At 40.0% G+C, this 21,822-nt stretch overlaps 1 protein-coding gene across 1 annotated transcript in view; it reads left to right on the forward strand.

The window, feature by feature from the left end:
• pdhx (pyruvate dehydrogenase complex component X) overlaps nt 1-9,271 on the forward strand; it is a 72,417-nt gene extending 63,146 nt beyond the window's left edge. The window contains exons 10-11 of the mRNA XM_062967868.1: nt 5,365-5,429; nt 7,168-9,271. Coding sequence (XP_062823938.1) covers nt 5,365-5,429; nt 7,168-7,432 — 330 coding nt within the window. The 3' untranslated portion in view covers nt 7,433-9,271. The remainder of the gene's footprint in view (nt 1-5,364; nt 5,430-7,167) is intronic.
• Nucleotides 9,272-21,822: the final 12,551 nt, after the last annotated feature.

Here is a 21,822-nt window from a genome sequence, read left to right on the forward strand (position 1 = left end):
GACCCATGCCTGAGGTCAGTGCCCCGCTTCCTCGCCGCACTGGAAAACCGGTTCAGAGACCGGCTAGAGCAATTGAGGGCTCGAGACCAGCTGAAAGGAATAAAGCAGAGGGACAAAACAGTGCCCGAGTACGCAGAGGAATTCCTTCACCTCGCGGAAAGGGTACCAGAATGGTCTGAAGTGACCAAAGTGGAGTTATTTAAAGAGGGACTGCGCCCCGAGATTTTCAGCTGGGCAGCGCACAGAGACGACCCCGAAACGCTCCAGGGATGGATTCAACTAGCGGGGCGCGTCGAATCCACCCTGGCCCAAGTAAAGCGCTTCAGGAGCGGCAGCGGCCAGCAAAGACCGGTGGCGAGGGGTCGAGGAGAAACGAGGAAGCAGGAAAGACCCGGAGGGAGGCCGGGGATTCCCTCCAGAGGAGACGACAACAAACCTAAACCGGGATGCTTTGTATGTGGGAAGACGGGCCATCGAGCAGCAGAATGCTGGGCCCGGAAGGGGGAGCCGCCAAAAGCCCCAAAGCCCAAGCCAGCAACCGGGAGGCGCGCGGAAGAGGAGGTGCAGGCCCCAGAATCTTCAGAAAAACTGGTGAGTCGGGACAACCGCATGATAGTAGTGCCAATCTGCCTCTCAGGGCTAGAAAATCGGGCCACCTGCAAGGCATTTGTGGATTGTGGGTGTTCTAGAAATATTATAACCCCGGAGTTAGCAGGAGCGCTGAAATGCCAGCAGATGGCGCTTGACTCCCCAATTGCATTTTCGCAGCTAGATGGATCAGTCGCTGCTGGGGAAGTATCTACAAAGGAAATACGAGGAATCCCATGTAAAATAGGCAAATGGGAAGGAAGAATATCCTTTGTGATAGCACCTATTGCCACATACCACGTAATATTAGGGATACCATGGCTCGAACAGGCAAATCCTGAAGTAGATTGGAGAGGAAAAAGCCTAGCATTCAAAGAACAGCAGATGCAATGGGAGATAAGCAAAATTGCAGAAGAGGAGGACGAGGAAGATGAAGCAGGGGAAATAGACCCACAGCTATTGCCACCTGAATACAGAGACTTTGTGGATGTTTTCAATCAGAAAGAGGCCAGTAAATTGCCTCCCAAAAGGAATATAGAAGTAGAAATTGAAATAACCCCAGGAGCAAACTTACCCAAACCAAAAGTGTATCCCATGTCTGTGCAGGAGAAGGAGGAATTGAGGAAATACATTGATAAAAACCTGGCGCGAGGCTTCATTAAGCCATCCAATTCTCCTCTCGGGGCCCCAGTGTTATTTAGGAGAAAGAAAGACAACTCCCTAAGATTGTGCATTGATTATCGAAATTTAAACGCAATTACTAAGGACAATAAATACCCTATGCCCTTAGTCAAGGATTTAATTACCGTATTGAAGAAAGGGAGCATATTTACTAAACTGGATTTAATTGAAGCGTATCATAAATTAAGGATCAAACCGGAGGATACTTGGAAAACTGCATTTTCCTGCGCATTCGGCCATTTTGAATACGAAATTTTGCCTTTCGGGTTAAAAAACGGAGGCGGCTGCTTTATGCAGCTTATAAATGAAATACTACACCCGTTATTGTACAGAGGGGTATTCATATTTCTTGATGATATCTTGATTGTAACTGAAGATAAGGAAAAGCACGTAAAATTGGTCCGGGAAGTTTTGCAGAGACTAAGAGAAGCAAAGCTGTACGCAAAACTGTCCAAATGTGAATTCAATAAAACTCAAATTGACTTTCTGGGGTATCGGATATCTCCAGAAGGGTTAGCTATGGATCCAGCTAAAGTAGCAGATGTGAAAGAATGGGGAGTGCCTCAAACAAGGAGGCAATTACAATCATTTCTGGGGTTTGCAAATTTTTACAGACCCTTCATAAAAGGTTTCGCGCAAATAACCGCACCCCTTACAGAACTTTTAAAAACAAAAGGGAAAGGGGAGACAGCAAAAGTGAAAGCTCCTGGCGCCAAACTGAGTTGGACGCCAGAATGCCAAAAGGCATTCGAAACCTTAAAAGAATGCTTCACTGAAGGACCCATCCTAAAACACCCCGATATCAGGAGCCCTTTCATAATCCATTGCGATGCCTCAGACTGTGCGTATGGGGCAGTACTATTGCAAAAAGATCAAAATGGGAACTTAAAACCCTGTGGATATTTGTCACGGAAGTTCAGCGAAACTGAAAAAAGTTGGCCAATATGGGAAAAAGAGGCATTAGCCATATTAAAAGCCTTAGAATGCTGGCGACACTTCCTCGAAGGAAGCGGAATCCCATTTGAAATTTGGTCTGACCATAAGAACCTACAGTATTTAAAGTCTCCTAGAAAATTGTCCCCCAAACAAATTAGATGGGCGCAATACTTCAGCAGATTCGATTTCCAATTAAAGTTTTTTCAAGGGAAGCAGAACGTCTTGGCAGATGCTCTTTCACGCATGCCTCAACACGAAGGCATAACCACAGCAAAAGAGGGGACAATATTCTCTGACAAACAATGGGGCTTAGCTGTCAGGACAAGAGCACAAACCCAAAAGGAGGACACGGCTTTTGTTGAACTCGGCGGGGAAGAAAACTGGGGAAATGAACTTAAACAGTCTTATGAAGGAGATCAATGGATCGCGTCCAACGCAGAAAAGGGGGAACAGAAGGGGGGATTTTGGTTTGTAAACAAGAAACTGTATATCCCAGCAATATTAAGGATTAAGATTCTGCATCGTTTTCACAACAACCAGAGCGCTGGTCATACAGGAATTACAAAAACAACAAAGGCAATAGTAAAACATTGTTGGTGGCCAGGAATGAGGAAGGACATAAAGAATCATGTTGTTCAATGTGATGATTGTGCCAGAAATAAATCGGGAGGAGGGAAGCCTATGGGATTGTTACAAACAGTAGCGGAACCTACCAGACCTTGGGAATGTGTAGCTATGGACTTTGTGGGAGAACTGCCGGTTAGCAAAGGACATCGTTATATTTGGACAGTATTAGACCTGTTTTCTAAACAGGCTCACTTTATAGCGCTGACGAAACTACCATCGGCTGAGAAACTAGCTGAATTGTACATAAATCATATTTACAAACTACATGGATGTCCCAGTAGAGTAGTCAGTGACAGAGGAGTACAGTTCACAGCAAAATTTTGGGAAAAATTCTTGGAAATGCTAGGAGCAGAAAGGAGTCTAAGTTCTGCTTTTCACCCCATGACAAACGGGGCGGTAGAACGTACTCAGCAAACGCTTGGGCAGTTCCTTCGAATGTACTCTAACTTGAGACAAAATGACTGGTCTAGGTGGTTGGCTTTTGCGGAACTAGCCTTTAATTCAACTATACATTCAGCAACAAATAAAACCCCCTTTGAAGTAGTTTACGGGTATGAAATACAGCCTTTACCCCAGTTGCCAAGGTGGACAGAAAATGAGGAAACAGAGGCAGGGAAGTGGAAAACGCAAATGCTAGAATGTTGGAGTCAAGTGACTGCATCCTTAAAGGAAGCACACAAAAAGTATAAAGCGTTCGCAGACAGAAAGAGGGTGGAAGGCGATAAATTAAATAAAGGAGATCTAGTGTGGTTAAGTACCCAAAACATCAAATTGGGGCTACCTTCAAGAAAACTGGGCCCCAAATATATTGGACCATTCAGAATACAGGGTGTTATCAATGAAGTGACTTTCCAGTTGGCATTGCCAAAAAGTTTAGGGAAAATACACCCAGTATTCCATCGCAGCTTACTGAAAAAGTATATGGGGACTTTGGACAAAATGGACACATAGAGTTATTGTTTGATTTGTTTCAGAACTATGATGAAAGAAGAACCGAAGAGGAGGACGAAGAAAACGAGGGCGCCATGTCATGGAGCCAGATCCCAGGGCTGAATTTCCAAGCCCTGAATCTGACTTCATAACATAAAACAACCCTGCAAGCACCTGGCGGGAGGAGATAAAATGAGCCTGGGAACTCAGAGTTGAAAGTATAAACAATTATAATTGCTGTAGTGTGTGGGAATAGAAATCATGGTAGAAATGTGATCCCGAAGGTGGGGTTTGATGATGATATTTGCGTGTGATATTACGTTGCATCAGAAGTGATAAAATTAGATGTATGTAAACATTAGGTCATTCTCGACTTTTCCAAAGTCATGTATTCTTCAATAAAGATTGAATTTGAGAGCAGCTATCTTTGATCTGCGTTCAGACTGGTCCTTTGAAGTGAGCCTGACACAGTAGAGTCTCACTTATCCAACATAAAAGGGCCGGCAGAACATTGGATAAGGGAATATGTTGGATAATAAGGAGAGATTGAGGAAAAGCCTATTAAACATCAAATTAGGTTATGACTTTACAAATTAAGCACCAAAACATCATGTTATACAACAAATTTGGCAGAAAAAGTAGTTCAATATGCAGTAATGCTACGTAGTAATTACTGTATTTACAAATTTAGCACCAAAATATCACAACGTTTTGAAAACATTGACTACAAAAATGCGTTGGATAATCCAGAACGTTGGATAAGTGGGTGTTGGATAAGTGAGACTCTACTGTAGTAGCATTAAATATGACATTCCAGGTTTTACATTTTCTTCTGACTTATGGCTTGAAAGTGATTGGTTGGGATTTTCTATAATCACTAGATATTTGTAGACATTTACAATAACATTAAAGTCAGTATTCCAGTGGACAAGGTATTACTTGACTTGAATAATTGCCAAAATATTATTTAAGGAGAATTTAAAGTATGTTGTGACATTTTAAAAGACTAAAGAATCACAAGGAAAATCTGTGCTATACCCAGATTTGTCTGTTTGTATACTGGAGGCCTGTTTCCAGAAAATAGTTATATGAACTCTGGTGTCACAAATTGAAGAACTTATCGGAAATCATAACCATTCTTCATTATACTTAATTTCTAACTCAAATATTGCTGTAAGTATAATATGTGTGTTAAGTATAGTTATTTTTACAAATATATCTACAGTAGAGTCTCATTTATCCAACAGAAACGGGCCATCAGAACGTTGGATAAATGAATATGTTGGATAATAAGGAGAGATTAAGAAAAAGCCTATTAAACATCAAAATAGGTTATGATTTTATAAATTAGGCACCAAAACATCATGTTATTCAACAAATTTGACAGAAAAAATAGTTCATTACACATTAATGCTATGTAGTAATTACTGTATTTACTAATTTAGCACCAAAATATCACAATGCATTGAAAACATGACTACAACAATGTGTTGGATAATCCAGAACATTGGATAAGTGAGTGTTGGATAAGTGAGACTCTACTGTACTTTGTAAAAAGTCATGCCAGTTAAAAACAATTTATGATTACTTTTATTGTCTTAGGCTCTCGCAAAGAAAGCAAGAGATGGAAAATTGCTTCCAGAAGAGTACCAAGGAGGCTCTTTTAGGTATTTTCAGTCTTTCTAATTATGGTGCAGTGTGGGATGATCCTTGTTCCAAAGTATTTTTGTCTGGAATCTTGTCAGGTCTGCAAAATGAAGTATTGAACTCCCATCTGAATGAGTCAGAATGGGGGTGAAAGGACATGGTGCACGGGGCCCATTTGCCCTGATGCCTGCCAAGGCTGTTTAAAAAAGTCATGGGATGCTTTGAGCTTCTCCAAAATTTGGGAGCTCATCCACTCTTTGCAGTGGTTTGAAAAGTTGGGTCCGTTTTATTCAGAAGCAACCACAGCCATCCCGCTGTCCTCAGGCAGCCTTACCTTTCCCCTCCTTTCTCCCTTTCTCCTACGCTGTTCCAGCCAGTGGCAGTAGATATATGACAAATCATGACCAACAGTAGTGATCACTGCTAAGCCAATAATGAGACAGGAAATAAGGTGGCATTCCAGTGGCACTGACTGCCGTCGTGCTGATCCAGAGTGCCCCACTCTGGGTAAGCGTCAACATACACTGCCTTTGTAGATGGACCTTAAATGAGCCATGAGCATTATGGCAATAGATTTTTATAGATATAGGAGGTATATTTCACAAAATGCAAATAAGCAATATTACGGGCTAGTTTTATCCCTGAGCCTTAAATCATATTCATTCATGCTAGATTATAGAGATGAATGGGTTGAATGTCAGGTCACATCTTGTTACTTGTTTTTTCCCTCTACATCCCTACCGGCTGTTAGGAATTGTGGGAGTTTATGTCCAGAAACATCTGGAGGGCCGAAGTTTGCCCATACGTGCTCTATATCCACGGGGCATTTGAATGCAGAAAAGTTTGAGTGGGCAGTGTTTGTGTTATGTGATCCAAATTTTAAGGATTCAATTGGACTCCTTTACTTTCTTATTGTAAAGAACCTTCCTGGAAAAAAAATGATGCTAATACTTATTCTGGATACAACTTATCCGGTATTAGTCAATCTACTCCCTCCTGCAGCTGCTGTTCAACCCAAAAAACTGCTTTGGGATGTGGATTGGGAATCCATTTGGATTAGATTGCTTGCCACCATGAAAAGCTACAGCAGGAGCAGCAGAAGAAAAACAAAAAAAAACAAAAAAACAAAAACAAAAAGTTTTACTAGAATTGGATATTATAGTACAGTGTTACATCTTGGTTGATACATATGCTAAATTTTGAAATACAGCATAACTTGTAATTTCTTTTACCCACATCTGAAAAAATATATTATCTCCAGACATTTTCTAGGTTCTCCTGTGCAATTTTATGGTATCCTTCTTTTCATTTGTCATTGTCCATAGAGTCATGCCAGAGATCCTAGAAATGTTAGAAAGATGTTGTCTCGAGGCATTTTCTAGGTCCTCCAGCACAGTTCTGTGATATGCTTCCACCATTCATTCATTTTAACAGGGGTCACTATTATCCACAATTTCACAGTTCTGTAGTAAGTCTAATAACATATGCCCTGCAGCTTTGAGGGGATTGTATTGTAAAAGCATTGGTTATACTAGTTTTATAACATTTTATTATACTGTTCGTGGACTTTCCATAAGCAGTTGATGGATCAATGTGTGAACAAAATGCTGAACTACCAACACTGTTCACCCAATTTATCTCGGTTCTTTATATTCTTACATCTGCATCAACACTTAGCAATTTCCAAGATATCTCTTTGGAGTATTTTATTCACGCTTACCATTCTTGCCTTTCTTTTTTCTCCCCTTTCAACAACAGCATTTCAAATCTGGGCATGTTTGGCATCAGTAGCTTCATCGCAGTCATAAATCCTCCTCAAGCCGGTATCTTAGCTGTAGGACGAGCTCGGCCAGAACTTGCACTTGTGGTGGATGAGGAAGGCAACGAGAAGCTTCATCAATATCAACTTATGACAATTACACTGTCAAGTGACGGCCGAGTAGTGGACGATGAACTAGCCTCAAAATTTCTGGAAAAACTGAAGACTAATTTGGAAAATCCCTCCCGTCTTGCCTTGAGTTAAAGTGGTCAAGATTCTGCCTTTATCTTGGCAAACTATGGGAACTGAACTACAGAAGAAGATAAAGTGAGGAAGAAAATAGTATTACATGAACAATTAAATAGTTTATTTATTTGAATTAACTTGAAAGATTTCTTGGCTACTATATGCTAAGATATTGTTAAATAATTGAATTGATAAAACTGTTTAAGAGCATTTGCACAATACATTCAAATACATAGTGTGGTTGTTTCAGATGTGAGTATTTTGGATAAGACTTCGTGGATTTGTCTGCATAAACAATTTTAAAAGGGAACAAATTTGTCCATTTTTTCAGGGCTAAACTTTATCTGAGGGAAGGCAAAATGTCTTCTTTGTCTAGCCAGCCTTAGAAGTCAGTAAACTATTAGTCAGCATCAGTATTGCTGCTGTTTCAAAGAGAAAAAGCTGCTCCAATTAGAACAATCAACTATAATAATCCAAGAACTGTATAAAGAACTTTTCCTGTTGTTTCCTTGCTTACAATAGATATTCAAATATGTTAAATAGTTATGAAAAGTAAACGTGCCCCAGTGGCCAGGACTAAATTATAAAGTCAGGGAAACAGATAGTAGTATTTCAAAACAATTCAGTGACTTAATTACTAACTTCGATACATACATACACATCAAACTTAAACAAAGCATTTAAATTTCCAATACTTGTCTTCCCATAGTTTCCTGATCATTATTACTTTGACCTTTTTACTGAGGCCCTGCCCATAGTTAAAGCTTTCCCAATCTCCTTGGCGTGTATTAGGATCTAGCCAGATTATACTAAGTGTATCCCTAATTCGTACACTCTAAATAACACATATTACACACAGTGGTATCAGTCTGTGGATTGGAAAAATACAGATTTGGTTATGTGTAATGGAGCTAGTGAAAAGCAACTTCCCATGGCAACCCCGCCAACCCAAGGTTCCTTAGCTGTATGGGCCTATGCCTCTGTACTATAGCCTCCTATGTTTACAAGGTCCTTGACTGTATAACACTTTTAGGAAGCTGGAGGATCTCCTTTATGGAAGCTAAAGAAGAAGACCACATCTGTCAGTCTTTTTGTACATGCCTAAATTGAGTACCACTCTCATATCCTCGCTTGGATTGTCTTTTCTGCTCTTTAGCAGGTTGAATCAGATCGGAGCAGGCTAGAAGAAATTGTTCCTTACAAAAGATATAAACCATTAGAGAAGACCTGTAAGTAGTTATACATACATATTTAATATTCTTACACTAAGATGAAGCTCTAATAGGAATAAAAGTGAAAAACCAAAAATACAAAATAAAGTAATTTGCTAATGACATTATCGTAATGTCGGAAGATCCAATGAAGAAATTTCTTAAAATGAGACACCAGGTTAACCAATTTGAACTAGTTGTTGGACTCTCAATTAACGCAAAACAAAAATATTAGCAGCAAAGTTAAATAACAAAGAAAGAGAATTAAGACAGAAGACAAAAATTGAAACGTATAAGTGATTGATTGCAGAAAGTCTATTTATGGAGTGGGTTGCATTTTTAATTATGCCTTAAAAATAAATCTTTTGAATCTACTATATTGCCAGACATTATCAAATAAAAGAGAACTATCTTTTTTAAACAAATCCTGACAATATGGTTCTCATGGTGCTAATTGACATATATAACACAATATTTTATCTGCCGTCTAACATAGGTTACACTTGAGTGCTTCAAATTAGTTAAATACTCATATATCTTTGTACACAATTTCTGACATGGCAATTGCTCCTATGTAGATAATGAAACAAATTGGTGTAAATGTAATTTGATGTGCAATGAATAAACATATATGACTCTTTCTGTATATACATTATCAAAAGGAGATACTGCTGATCACTGTCTGGGATTTTACAGAGAGTTGCAGCCCCTTAAAAAGTCATTCTTATTATGTAAGTGCATCAGAAAAGGAACGTATGAAGCCATAATGTTGTACCTGGAGGTATGACCCTTGCAATTTAATGGCACTTATTTCGGAATAAATCTGTGTAGGATTGCCCCAGTCAATCCCAGAGTCGTGGGTTCTATATGTTGTGGTGCTTCTAATTCATAGTGGAATAGAGAAAATTTTGTTTTTCTATAAGTCTAGTTAGCCATAGACATGTGCGCGAAATTCGTATTACCATTTCTTACCATTTCTTTTGTGTCTTCCATTAAATTGGGAGCACAAAACAGGAAGCCCCCTCCCCACATGAATCTCAGCCTGACACAAAAGCTGCTTTCGTGTGGAGCCAAAATTCCATCCGTGTGCGCTTCTTCTCTTTCTCCTCCTCCTTCCCTCTCTCGTGGCCACAAGGCCCTGCATTCACTCATGAAAGTTGCGGCTGGGCAGCCCCACATCTAGACCTCAGAATCAGGGCGGAAGGATCCACCGCCCCTCCCTCCTTTCTGTGTGTGTGTGTGGTAGGATGTGTGACTGAGCAGGTACTCGGCTGCAGGCAGGCACTGACAGGTGCACACGTGCTTTCCAGACCTCCCTGCACCCCGCGACACACACACAATCTTTCCAGGGAGAGAGTGTGTGGCGTGGAGCATGCAGGCAGACCTGGAAAGCTTGCACACGCCTGTCAGTTCCTGCCTGCAGCTGAGCATCTGCACAGTGCACAGTGACACAGCCCACCACACACACATGCCCCGCCGCCCGCCACACTTGCCGAGTGGAAAGGAAGGAGGGGCAGTGGTTCCTTCCGCCCTGATAAAGCATGCTTGCTGAGATCCAGATGTGGGGTTGCCTGCCCATGACTCCTGTAAGTGAACGCGGGGCATTGCGGGAGAGAGGGAGGAGGAGAAAGAGAAGAAGTGCAGTGCCCACATATGCATGCACCTGCCAGTGACTGCCAGGCAACCGAGTGCCACAGGAAGGGGAGCTAGTGGGTGGGAAGCAATAATGGGCTGATATTTGGGCCCCAAACGAAAGAACTGAAAACAACCCTCCCAATTTCGGGAGGCTTTCCAAAAACAGATTGGGCCCTGCAACGAAAACCCGTAAACGAGACAGGACAAGCATTTACCTGAATGCATGCCACTAGTTAGCCAGCACTCTCAACCAGCTGCAGTCCATCAGCAGCCCTTTTCACTGTGAGACAATTGTTTGGTCTCATAGCCAGTCATTTAAGATATAGGTGCACTGTGTTTACCAGTCTGGTCTGTTAAGTCTGGCTACAGAAGTCTGTCTGCAAAAACCTGTGCCAATATCTGTACAGTAAGGTTAGAATTTTCACTAGCCTTTCTCTAAAACCATATAGATTCCATTAAGGATCATACATTACAACAACAACAACAACAACAATACTTTATTTATACCCCACCCCATCTCCCAAAAATGGTCTCGTAGTGGCTTACAATCATAAAATAAAACATAGTTAATAATATAAACAAGGCCGATAACATACACAAATTATAACAAAAAATAACACAAAACAACCCAAACATCAGTAAACAATTATATATAAAAACAGTTTAAACAACTTTAAAAGTCCCAGCCATTGCTTTGATAAAGATAAGCCATAAAATCCGATTGTTAGTTGCTAGGTATTACATTTTGCCATTGTCAAAGGCCTGTTTAAAAAGTCAGTTTTCACTTCCTTCCTAAAGGTCATGAGTATGGGCACTTGCCTAATCTCCCTGGGGTGGGTGTTCTAAAGCTAGGTGGCCACTACTGAGAATGCCCCCTCTCTTGTCCCCACCAACTGCACTTGTGACGGTGGTGGGGCCATGAGTAGGGCCCAAACAGGTTCATAGGGGAAAATGCAGTTGCGTAAATAGGCTGGACCCAAACCATGTAGGGCTTTGTAGATGATAACCTGCACTTGGAATTGGACCTAAAAGCTAATAGCCAGTGAAACTGCTTTAATGTGGGGGTGGTACATTCCCTATAGTTCACTCCTGTCAGCAGCCTGGCTGCAGATCTTTGTACTGATTGTAGCTTCTAAGCCATCTTCAAAGGCAGCCCCACATAGAGTGCATTGCAATAATCCATATGAGATGTAATTAAAGCATGGACCACCATGGCCAGATCTGGCCTTTTGAGGTACAGGCACAGTTAACAGACAAGCTTTAATTATGCAAAAGCCTCCCCAGCCACTGCCGACACCTGAGCTTCCAGGGTCAGCACTGAGTCCAGGAGGATCCCCAAACTGCAGACCTGTGTTCCCAGAGGGAGTGTTACCCTATACCCTGATTGGCCTCACAACTGACAAGGAGGACCTCTGTCTTGTCTGGATTAAGTTTATGTTTGTTAGCCATCATCCAGCCTGTCACAGCTGCCAGGCATTGATCCAGGACTCGGGGAGCTTCCTTGGATTTAGGTGGAAACGAGTAAGAGAGTTGTGTGTCATCTGCATACAGATGAAACTGAACTCTAAAACTCCCGATGACCTCACCCAGTGGTTTCATGTAGATATTAAAAAACATAGCGGAAAGAATAGACCTTTGTGGGACTCAACAGCCAGGGTTCTGGGCAGGTGTCCCCAGCACCACCATCGGGGTCCAGCCTTCCAGGAACGAGCGGAGCCACTGCAATGCCAAGTCCCATCCCAGAGAGCCGGTCCAAAAGGATACCATGGTTAATGGTATCAAAAGCAAAAATGGTATCGATAACTAAGATGTTATTAAACTTACCATGTTTCTAAAACAAGTTAAATTGTGAAATATTTGAAAATACAACAAAGTAAAAGATTTTTTAAAATCCAGCACATTATAAAAGGCCCATCCCATCTAAACAATCTATCCCAAACAAGATGTGGCTAAGACAGAAAAGTCTTCACCTGTTTATTGAAAAGATGTGGGGAAGGTGCCAATCTAACCCTTCTGGGAAGGAAGTTCCAGGGCCAGGGAACATAGAATCACAGAATCATAGAGTGAGAAGAGACGACAAGGGGCATCCAATTCAAGCCCCTGCCAAGAAACACAGAATCAAAGCACCCTGACAGATGACCATCCAGCTTCTGCTTGAAAACCTCCAGAGAAGGAGACTACACTATGCTCTGAGATAGCATATTTCGCTGCCGAACAGCTCTGTCAGGAAATTATTCCTCCTTCCTAATGCTTAGGTGGAATCTTTTTTCCTGCAATTTGAATTCATTGCTCTGTGTCTTAGTTTCTGAAGCAGCAGAAAGCAAGCTTACGCTCTCTTCAATGTGCCATCCTTTTGAGTATGAAACATGGCTATCATTTCCGCCTCTCAAACTCCATTTTTCCAAGCTGCCACTGAGAAGGTCCTCTGCCATCTTCCCATCAGATGTACCTGGAAGGAAAATGGCAGAGAGAGAAGGGCTTCCCCAGCAGATCTCAAAACATGAGCAGGTTCAATGGCTGATACTGATAGAATACTGAAATAGGATGTGCTCACGTGCAGCATATTTTATGCATTTGAAATATGTTGTGCATGGAATATTAGGGGGGGGGGAATGTACAGTTCCTAATAATACTAATTTCTAATTATATTTCTATGAGTAAAATATTCTGCTTTTTTGATTGCAGCATATGGAGAGAGTGCATATAACGGTGGTTAGGTGCCCCATCTTCCCTAAATTATGCAGCCTTTCATCTTCCATTCTACTCTATATGGGAGGATCCCCCAACCATAGTAGTATAAGTGGCATGATGGTGCTGGAAGCTGAAGTAGATTGGGGAAATGAGTAAAAATTGCATGTCCCGACGTACAAGAACAAAAGTGTCTTTCTTCTCTGATTTGCAGGCAGGAGAATGAAAGTTGAATTATATACTTTGTAACCAAGCCTATATTTTTTTCCTTTTTCTGTTCTTATTGTGCTCCAAATTGATACTCTGTTTTGCTAATATAAGGCCTTCACCTCCCTGCCTGACAAGGTATTTTTGTTTCAGAGTTGGTTGAACCTAGTAACCATTAGATCATACATCTTCAAAGACATTCATGTTTCTCCATATTATGATCATTACTCTGAAAATGGTACAATTAATAACAAGCTAGCTATCACTCATGGTTAGATGGAATTGTGTTACTGTTACCATCACCTAATTTGCAAGATAAAGAGTCCCACAGGGTAAACAAACACATACATATGTCTAGTTGAAAAAAAGTAATAAACATTGATTTGATTTTGTGAGAAAGATGTGGGGGGACCAGTCAACATTGGCTTTAACAGAATTTGCTTGTAGGTCTAACTGTTAGTAGTGTAGAATCAGTGGTATGAAAAGAACACCAATTGCTTTCTGTCTCCTGTGTAGCTCTTTTCATTATTTAAGAATACAGGAATCCTATGTTATTTATTAGCTGTAAGCTGAAGTGTTTTCAGATATATTGAACTTGCTCTAATTAGTCTTATTAGTGATGGAAGCCAGGAAATAGAAAAGTCAGACCAAATAAATGGAAGTGATTTGAAAGAGTTACTTAATAGTAAATGATGAAGGTATACAAATTTCAGCAATAACTTAAATACAAGTGAAAAGTAGAAGAAAGCTATGAGAGCAAAACATACATGGACAAGTGCAATATGAGGTATCCAAAATGATTTATTAAAACAAATGAATTGAATTTAGAAACAACAGGAAGTTAACAAATACGGAAGTACAATGTGGATGTAAATATGGCAGTAATTTACATAAATATAATTAAAAATGACAAAGCAGGTATATTGCAAAACCTGAAATTGAATCCTCCTAATACACCAAACAGTCCAAACTAGTTAAAGTTCACTTAGGGTGCATCTGCACTATAAATGCAATGCACCACATTAACTGCCATGATTCAATTTATATCCCACATCTTCACCTCCCCCATTATGGGGCTGAAAACACTGTTGTTAAAGGCTTTCATGGCCGGAATCACTGGGTTGTTGTGCATTTTCCGGGCTGTATGGCCATGTTCCAGAAGCATTCTCTCCTGACGTTTCACCCACATCTATGGCAGGCATCCTCAGAGATTGTGCGGCATATTGGAAAACTAAGCAAGGGAGGTTTATATATCTGTGGAAGGTCCAGGGTGGGAGAAAGAACTCTTGTCTATTGAAGGTTAGTGTGAATGTTGTAATTGATCACTTTGATTAGCATTAATGGCCTTGCAAGCTTCATTCCTGCCTGGGGGAATCCTTTGTTCTGAGGTGTTAGCTGCCCCTGATTGATTCATGTCTGGAATACCTCTGTTTTCAGAGTGTTTTTCTTTATTTACTCTTCTAATTTTAGAGTTTTTTAAAATACTCGTAGCCAGATTTTGTTCATTTTCATTGTTTCCTCCATTCTGTTGAAATTGTCCACATATTTGTGAATTTCAATGGCTTCTCTGTGTAGTCTGACATGATAGTTGTTAAAGTGGTCCAGTATTTCTGTGTTCTCAAATAATATACTGTGCCCAGGTTGGTTCATCAATCAAGGGCAGCTAACACCTCAGAACAAAGGGTTCCCCCAGGCAGGAATGAAACTTGCAAGGCCATTAATGCTAATCAAGGTGATCAATTACAACATTCACACTGGCAAGAGTTCTTTCTCCCACCCTGGACCTTCCACAGATATATAAACCTCCCTTGCTTAGTTTTCCAATATACCTCACAACCTCTGATGATGCCTGCCATAGATGTGGGTGAAACATCAGGACAGAATGCTTCTGGAACATGGCCATACAGCCTGAAAAATGCACAAGTGACTTGTAGTATGTTCTCAATTTGCTTCTGTCAAAAAATCTGGGGGAAATCCTTTTTTTAAATTGAGCAAGTTCAATAAATCTGAAAACACTTCATCTTACAACCTCTGAGGATGCCTGCCATAGATGTGGGCAAAATGTCAGGAGAGAATGCTTTTAGAACATGGCCATATAGCCCGGAAAACACATAACAACTTCATCATACAACTAATAAATAACATAGGATTCTTGAATTCTTGAATAATGAAAAGAGCAACACAGGACACAGAAAACAATTGGTATTCTTTTCATACCACTGATTCTACACTTCTAACAGCAAGACCTATAAGCAAATTCAGTTAAAGTCAATGTTGACTGGTCCCCCCACATCTTTCTCATAAAATTTAAAGGAGAGTTCTTTTGCACTTCAGTCAGGAAGAGATGGATTATGATGGATTTCTCAGCTGTCAGAGTCATGGTGAGTGTCAGTCTCTTAGCCCACTCAAAATCGAGCTTTTTATTATTTTTATTTCTCTTTGGCTTTTCTCTTATTTTTCTAAACCTTTCTATAAATATTGTTCCCACTCTTTCGATGTACAAGTAGTTTGAAAATCTCTAATAAAAATTATTATTAAAAAATTGAGGTTTCTATATCTCTCCTAGACAGCTTAGAAATCAATCTCTGTGGGGAATTCTATGAACAATATTCTGTATTTTTAAACACAGTAAAAAGGTGGCAGTGTTCCAGACTTCTTTCTCTGGGGTTTTTGTTTGCTTGTTTGTTTCTTAGCCAGAATAGAACTAATACAATGCAACTTAATTTTTTCTTCTTTTATTAATGTCCTTTATTTCTGTCATACAGTTTAGCACTGAAGAAAGGCATACTCTCCAAGGGATGCTAGCTGAAGAAATTGGCCCACATTTGCAAGCAAGATATGAGCTATGATTTTCCTTACAGAAGCTCTGTCTGTAAAGTTTGAAGTGGGTGGCTTTGGTCATTCATTCACACATCTTATCCTTTAAAGTCAGATTCCTTCATATGCCCAAGATTAAAATGTTCAATTCATGGTGATACATGTGTGTCTATATATGCCTTCAAGTTGCTCGACTTGTGGTAGGCTCATGAATTGCAAAGGGATCGATTGTGCAAGGAATACTCAGAGGTGATTTGCCAGTTCTTTCCTCTGAAATATAGCCCACAAACCACTGATATTCACTGATAGTCTCTCCTCCAAGTACTAACCAAGACTGACCATGCTTAGGGCGCATCAAGACAGCCCCTTTAATGCGGGACTTCCCACCACAAAAAGGAGGCTGTTCAGATGACATCTTTGGAAAACACAAATTAATTCACCACAAACCAGAAAAAAACTGGTTTGTGGTGAATTAATTTGTTAGTGGGTCTATTCCGCACCTTCCAGGAAGACGTGGGATAAACCCACTACTTCCGCTGTCTGGACTGCAGGAAAAGTGGCAGTTTTTTTTTTTTTAAAGTAGGACCAAGTGGCTATCCAGCGATGGCTATCCGACAAAAGTATTAGCAGCACCAGTGAAACCAAATCTCCATCTGCCTACAGCCACCCCCCCCCCCCCCTCTCCTAAATTTGCTCTGGAGGCAGTCAGCAGGGAGTAATGAATGGAAAGCATTATCTTCCATTTTGGCTGTATATTAAAAACACTCTCTTAAGTGCATGACAAATGTGTACAACATGCATCTAAAGCCTATTTCCTATGTTGCAGCGAAGCATGGAAAAGTAAATGGATCTCCCTTTCCTTTTTCTCAAGTGCCATTTGACTTCATGTTTCTCACCTAGGGTGAGCCTCTGGGGTCATTTAGAGCTCCCAGATCTCATTATTTCTTTCTAATTTGTTCTAATACTCACTTTACACAACTATGTTTGAAGATGTTAGAGTCACTGCAAGATTGTTTTACTTTCAGAAGTCATGAGATTAAACAGTTTTGCGAAAGGGCTTGTTAAATCATTTTTCCAGGAACAGTAAGTTGGCTCAGCGATATGCCTTCACAACTTGAAGAATATCAGCACCTTGGGAGGCAAAGAATTTAGAGATGCATTTATAGTCTTTTGTGTACCTAACTGAATATTTCATCATCATTCTCCCTGACTCACTTTTTCCAACTTGATGCTCACATTTGTATTTTCAGCTCTCTTTATTGACCATTGCCAATCAGATTATTTTAATTGCAACAGAAATGGGCATGGTGATATACTGAAAATATCTCTAATGAAAGGAGATTACTAGGATAAATGGTTGATAACGAGATAAAACATATTATGTGGTAAACATAGATCTTTCAAATGGAGTTGACCGAATTTGTCCCTTCAGTGACTGCATTTTTGCTTCATTTATAACTCTTAAACACATAGCATTAATATTTTTTAAAATGTTGTCTGCTTTTTATTTCCCTTTTGAGGAATATCATAGAACAGGATAGTTAGAATTTCAAGAGAAAGGAAGCATTTGCTTGTTCTGTGCTTTTGTGCACAGAAACACCTGCTGTATCAAAGAACTTTCCACAAATGGGAGATGGGCAAAGTATACCACCTATGTTACTCTAAACTTTTTTTAACATCTGCTACTTTTCTAAATTGTGTACAGATCTTTAAATGCTCTTTTCACAAAGTAACTGGTGGCAACCCCTCTAGTGATGTTAATAATAAAACCTTTGTGTTCTTGTTTTATTAATTGTACCTTCTTTTTTTAACACTGCAATATTGTAAAGCACTTCTTAAAACGGTTAATAGGTAAAGGTAAAGGTTTTCCCCTGACATTAAGTCTATTCGTGTCCAACTCTGGGGGTTGGTGCTCATCTCCATTTCTAAGCTGAAGAGCCGGCATTGTCCGTAGACACCTCCAAGGTCTATGGCCGGCATAACTGCATGGAGCGCCGTTACCTTCCCGCTGGAGAGGTACCTATTGATCTACTCATATTGGCATGTTTTCGAACTGCTAGGTTGGCTGAAGTTGGCACTAACAATGGGAGCTCACCCCGCTCCCCGGATTTGAACTGCTGACCTTTCGATCAGCAAATTCAACAGCTCATTGGTTTAACCCAATGCGCCACTTGGGGCTCCTTAAAATGGATAATCATTGTAAAAATATCTTGAAAAAATAGCAAGAGAATACAGCACACAGTTGTCCTTCAAGTATGTATAAACTTAACTGATGTCTAGGCTCCCCATTCATAAAGGTCAGGTAATAAGAGGTGTGTTTTGGCACAATTATCTGTATTCATATATATTTTTTTGCATGGAAAGACTTTGGAACAGCCTTCTGGTCCAGGCACTCTATTGTACATAAGCTGAAAGACATATATTAAAATAATCACATTTTCTGTGCATTGTGACCTCCATACCATCTTGAATACAGCTTATCCACTTCAATATCAGAAGTAGAGTCAAGCTAGGCTAGTACTTGGATGGGAGACAACAGGGCAGAAACCCACCTGAATCTCTGGAAAACCCACTACCGGTCAAATTAGACAGAGTTGACATTACTGAGGTAGTATAAAGTCCCTTCCTAAGTTTCCATGTATTCCACTTCCATTGTTAGAGCTGTTTTGTCGACAGCTATTTTTTTCATTGTGCACTTTCTTGGGTGGTAGCATAATATCCTTTATAAAAAAAATACTCCTTATTAGTTTGTCTTTCTTTCTCATTCTTGCTTCTCATTGGTTCTCCTTTAGTATCTTTCACCACATGTTATTTATTTTGTTTAGCAGCTGCCCAACTTTCTTAATCTTGCAAGCAAATCACCTTTAATTAAATTGTAACATGTTAACCTGAGTGCATCAGCAAATTAACAATATATATAGAATTTTCATGGGCACTTTCTTGCCCACCGGCAAGGTTCCTGCCTGGTAGAGGGGGAAAGTAAATGAAAGAAATTCTCCTTGTTTTAGTACAGCTGTAAAAGATTGTCAGCCAAGTGGAACTGTGCTGCTTTTGCCCAGCTCTTTCATTAGGATGTGCTATTTGTATAGATTATGTTCATACACACACACACACACACACACACACACACACACACACACACACAAACCCTAAAGCAGAATAAGGATCTTTCTATTATGTTGTTATGACACAAATTACATGTGTAATTTGTTAGCAACTGCATTTTCACCTCTTGTTAAATTTAGTATCTGAAAAGAGTGCTATCAAACATAGCCATATTTTAAACATAGTAGTGCAGTTACTTGGAAGTAAGTTCCATTTAACTCAATGAAATATACTGCTTTTTGTGGAATTATATGCCATCTTTTCAAGGTTAACCTTCTCAAAATGGTTCACACATATACAATGTCATGTAATACAGTAGGATCTCCATGCCAGTGGGAAGAGTACCAGCAGTTTCAGCTGTTTGCATCTGACAAAATATGTCCTCTTTAAGAATTTTTAAGGCTCTCCAGGCAATTGTAAGGAATGTTTTCACCAGAAATTACTACAGAGTAAACTTGAAGAACTTAGCACCCTTGTTAGGTTCTCCTAGGATTTGTCTAGGTCCTCCAGGGCAATTCTGTAGTTACTTCCACTGGAAGTTATTCATTTCAATAGGATTCACAATGATCTACAATTTCCTGTTTCCATGTTAAGTTCAGGAATATTTCAATTGCATATATGGGGGTCATCCAATATCTTACAATAATTAAGACACCATAGTCTATGGACATTACAAAGGCCAGGCGAAGTATCCCTCTTCACGGAAAAAAGAGAGGTGCAGTGGAGTAAATCTGTCACCCTGCATGCAGCTCCATCTCAGCAACGTTTTCCCCATCATATGTGGAAAGCATCAGCATTCTGCAGAGGATCTGTGATGGCTCCATTGGGGCCAGCAAAACACGGGAAACCTCCCATGTTGTGGGGGCGGAGCCTCCGCTGGAAGTCACACAATGTCATGTGATGGGCGGGATTGGGATCCATTCCCAAGACAGGGTGGAAGCATCGAAGAATGCTTATTTAGGTGAGTGTGATGCGATTGTATGAGAACCTAATAAGTCTAAAAGTATTTCCCAAAAATGTTCATTGGAAGAATGGGAATCCTGTAGCTATCACCACATCACTCAACTTCAACTCCTGTTAGTTGTAGCTATCATAGACATGTTAAAACTAACTAGAGTTAAATACAAGGCACTCAAAATGACAATTTCAAGTACTTTGAAACAATTACAAGAAAAATCCACTTCTTAAATAAAAACCAAATCATGCTGAACGCCTAATTGCAATGATGGAAATCTAAGATTCTGCTTAACTATTTGATATGTTATAATCAAGTGGGCATTAAGGAAATTGCTTTCCTTACCATTTTATTTATTTAGTGCTTTCTGCAATTTTTAACCACACTATTTTTGTCTTTTGTAGGTTTGATGGCTCCTCCTATGTAATCACTATGTGAGTCAGTGCAGACAGCTTGGTACAAAAACATTTTCCACTTCAGTATACTTCCTGCCACACTGATGTACACTGATGCACGTAGTCCAACAGCACACATACAAAATGGAGGGTAAATAAGGAGAAGGTGACACATATGTGTGTTCCCCCTCCTTGAACAGTTTAAAACTCCTGCCCACAGGAAGCATGGACAAAAATTAATGGGAAACAAACTGGAATTTGCATGCAATTGGCAAAGTTCAAAGACTGTGGTAAAGATGACTACATATTTTTGCAAATTTCATAAGACCAACATTTGAAGGAGGATTTTTTCAATTAACTCCAAAGTATCCAAATCATTCACACAAATACACCCTCAAAACACATCTGCAGACTGTGATTGAAACACCAGAAATAAGTATAGGCAATCCCTGGATTACAAATAAGGTTTCTTCTTAAGTTGATTTGTATCTAAATCAGAACAGGTATATTTTTTAAGTGTTACTCTAGCCATTTTTTTGAGTGGGTGGCATAGGGAAGGGTTAACATTCCTGTTATATATTTTTTCTGTCTGTGGCCCCATTCAGAAGATTTCCCCTCACTTTCTGTCTCTGTGACAATTGCATTCTGAAAATTTTGGGTTGTTGTGGAAACAAGGACTGGTGATAAAGCTTCAGTAGAGAAACCTTTTTTCCTGTGATAACTTACAGGAGTTTTCCTTCTTAGGGGTAGATTTCCTCTCACTTCCTGTTGTCTTACCCCCGTTTGTAACTAGGAGCTGTGTGGGAGTCGGATGTTTGCAACTTACAATGATTTCGGTCATTGAAAATCCCTGGAGGAAATTTAGGTGTTCTGAGGAATGGTGGAGGACGTTTTGAGCAGGTGACCACATTGAAGCCTTGTAGGCCATAAAACTGTAACAATATCTGCAGGGGAAAGGAAAGAACTAGAGGAAGCAGGTTTTAAAGCAGGGGAAAGGAATTTGCAGCTCTTCACATGGTGAGCCGCAAGAATGAGAAATGAGGGGAATTGCAGTCCAACGGTTTCTAGATAAGAAGAAGTGTTGAGTATTGTTTGGACTAAAACCCAGAGTGGCTGTACTGCCCCTTGAGAATGAAGCCCACCAGGTGTCACTGACCACAGTATTTATTTTCCCACTAAATAGAAATATAAGAGGAGATCCATACAATCTACACTTTAAAGCAGATCTGATTGTACTCCACTATTGCCAACTGCAGTATAGTTCTGTAGGTTTTTTAATACATCATTCATGGAGGGGATAATCATGGCCAGTAACTCTAGAAGGTAGAACTACAAAGACATTCAAGTTGTAAATATTTTCCAATGTTATTTTAAGCAGGTACATTTGCATTGCTA

This window comes from Anolis carolinensis, chromosome 1, assembly GCF_035594765.1.
Source record: "Anolis carolinensis isolate JA03-04 chromosome 1, rAnoCar3.1.pri, whole genome shotgun sequence".
NCBI classification, from domain to species: domain Eukaryota; kingdom Metazoa; phylum Chordata; class Lepidosauria; order Squamata; family Dactyloidae; genus Anolis; species Anolis carolinensis.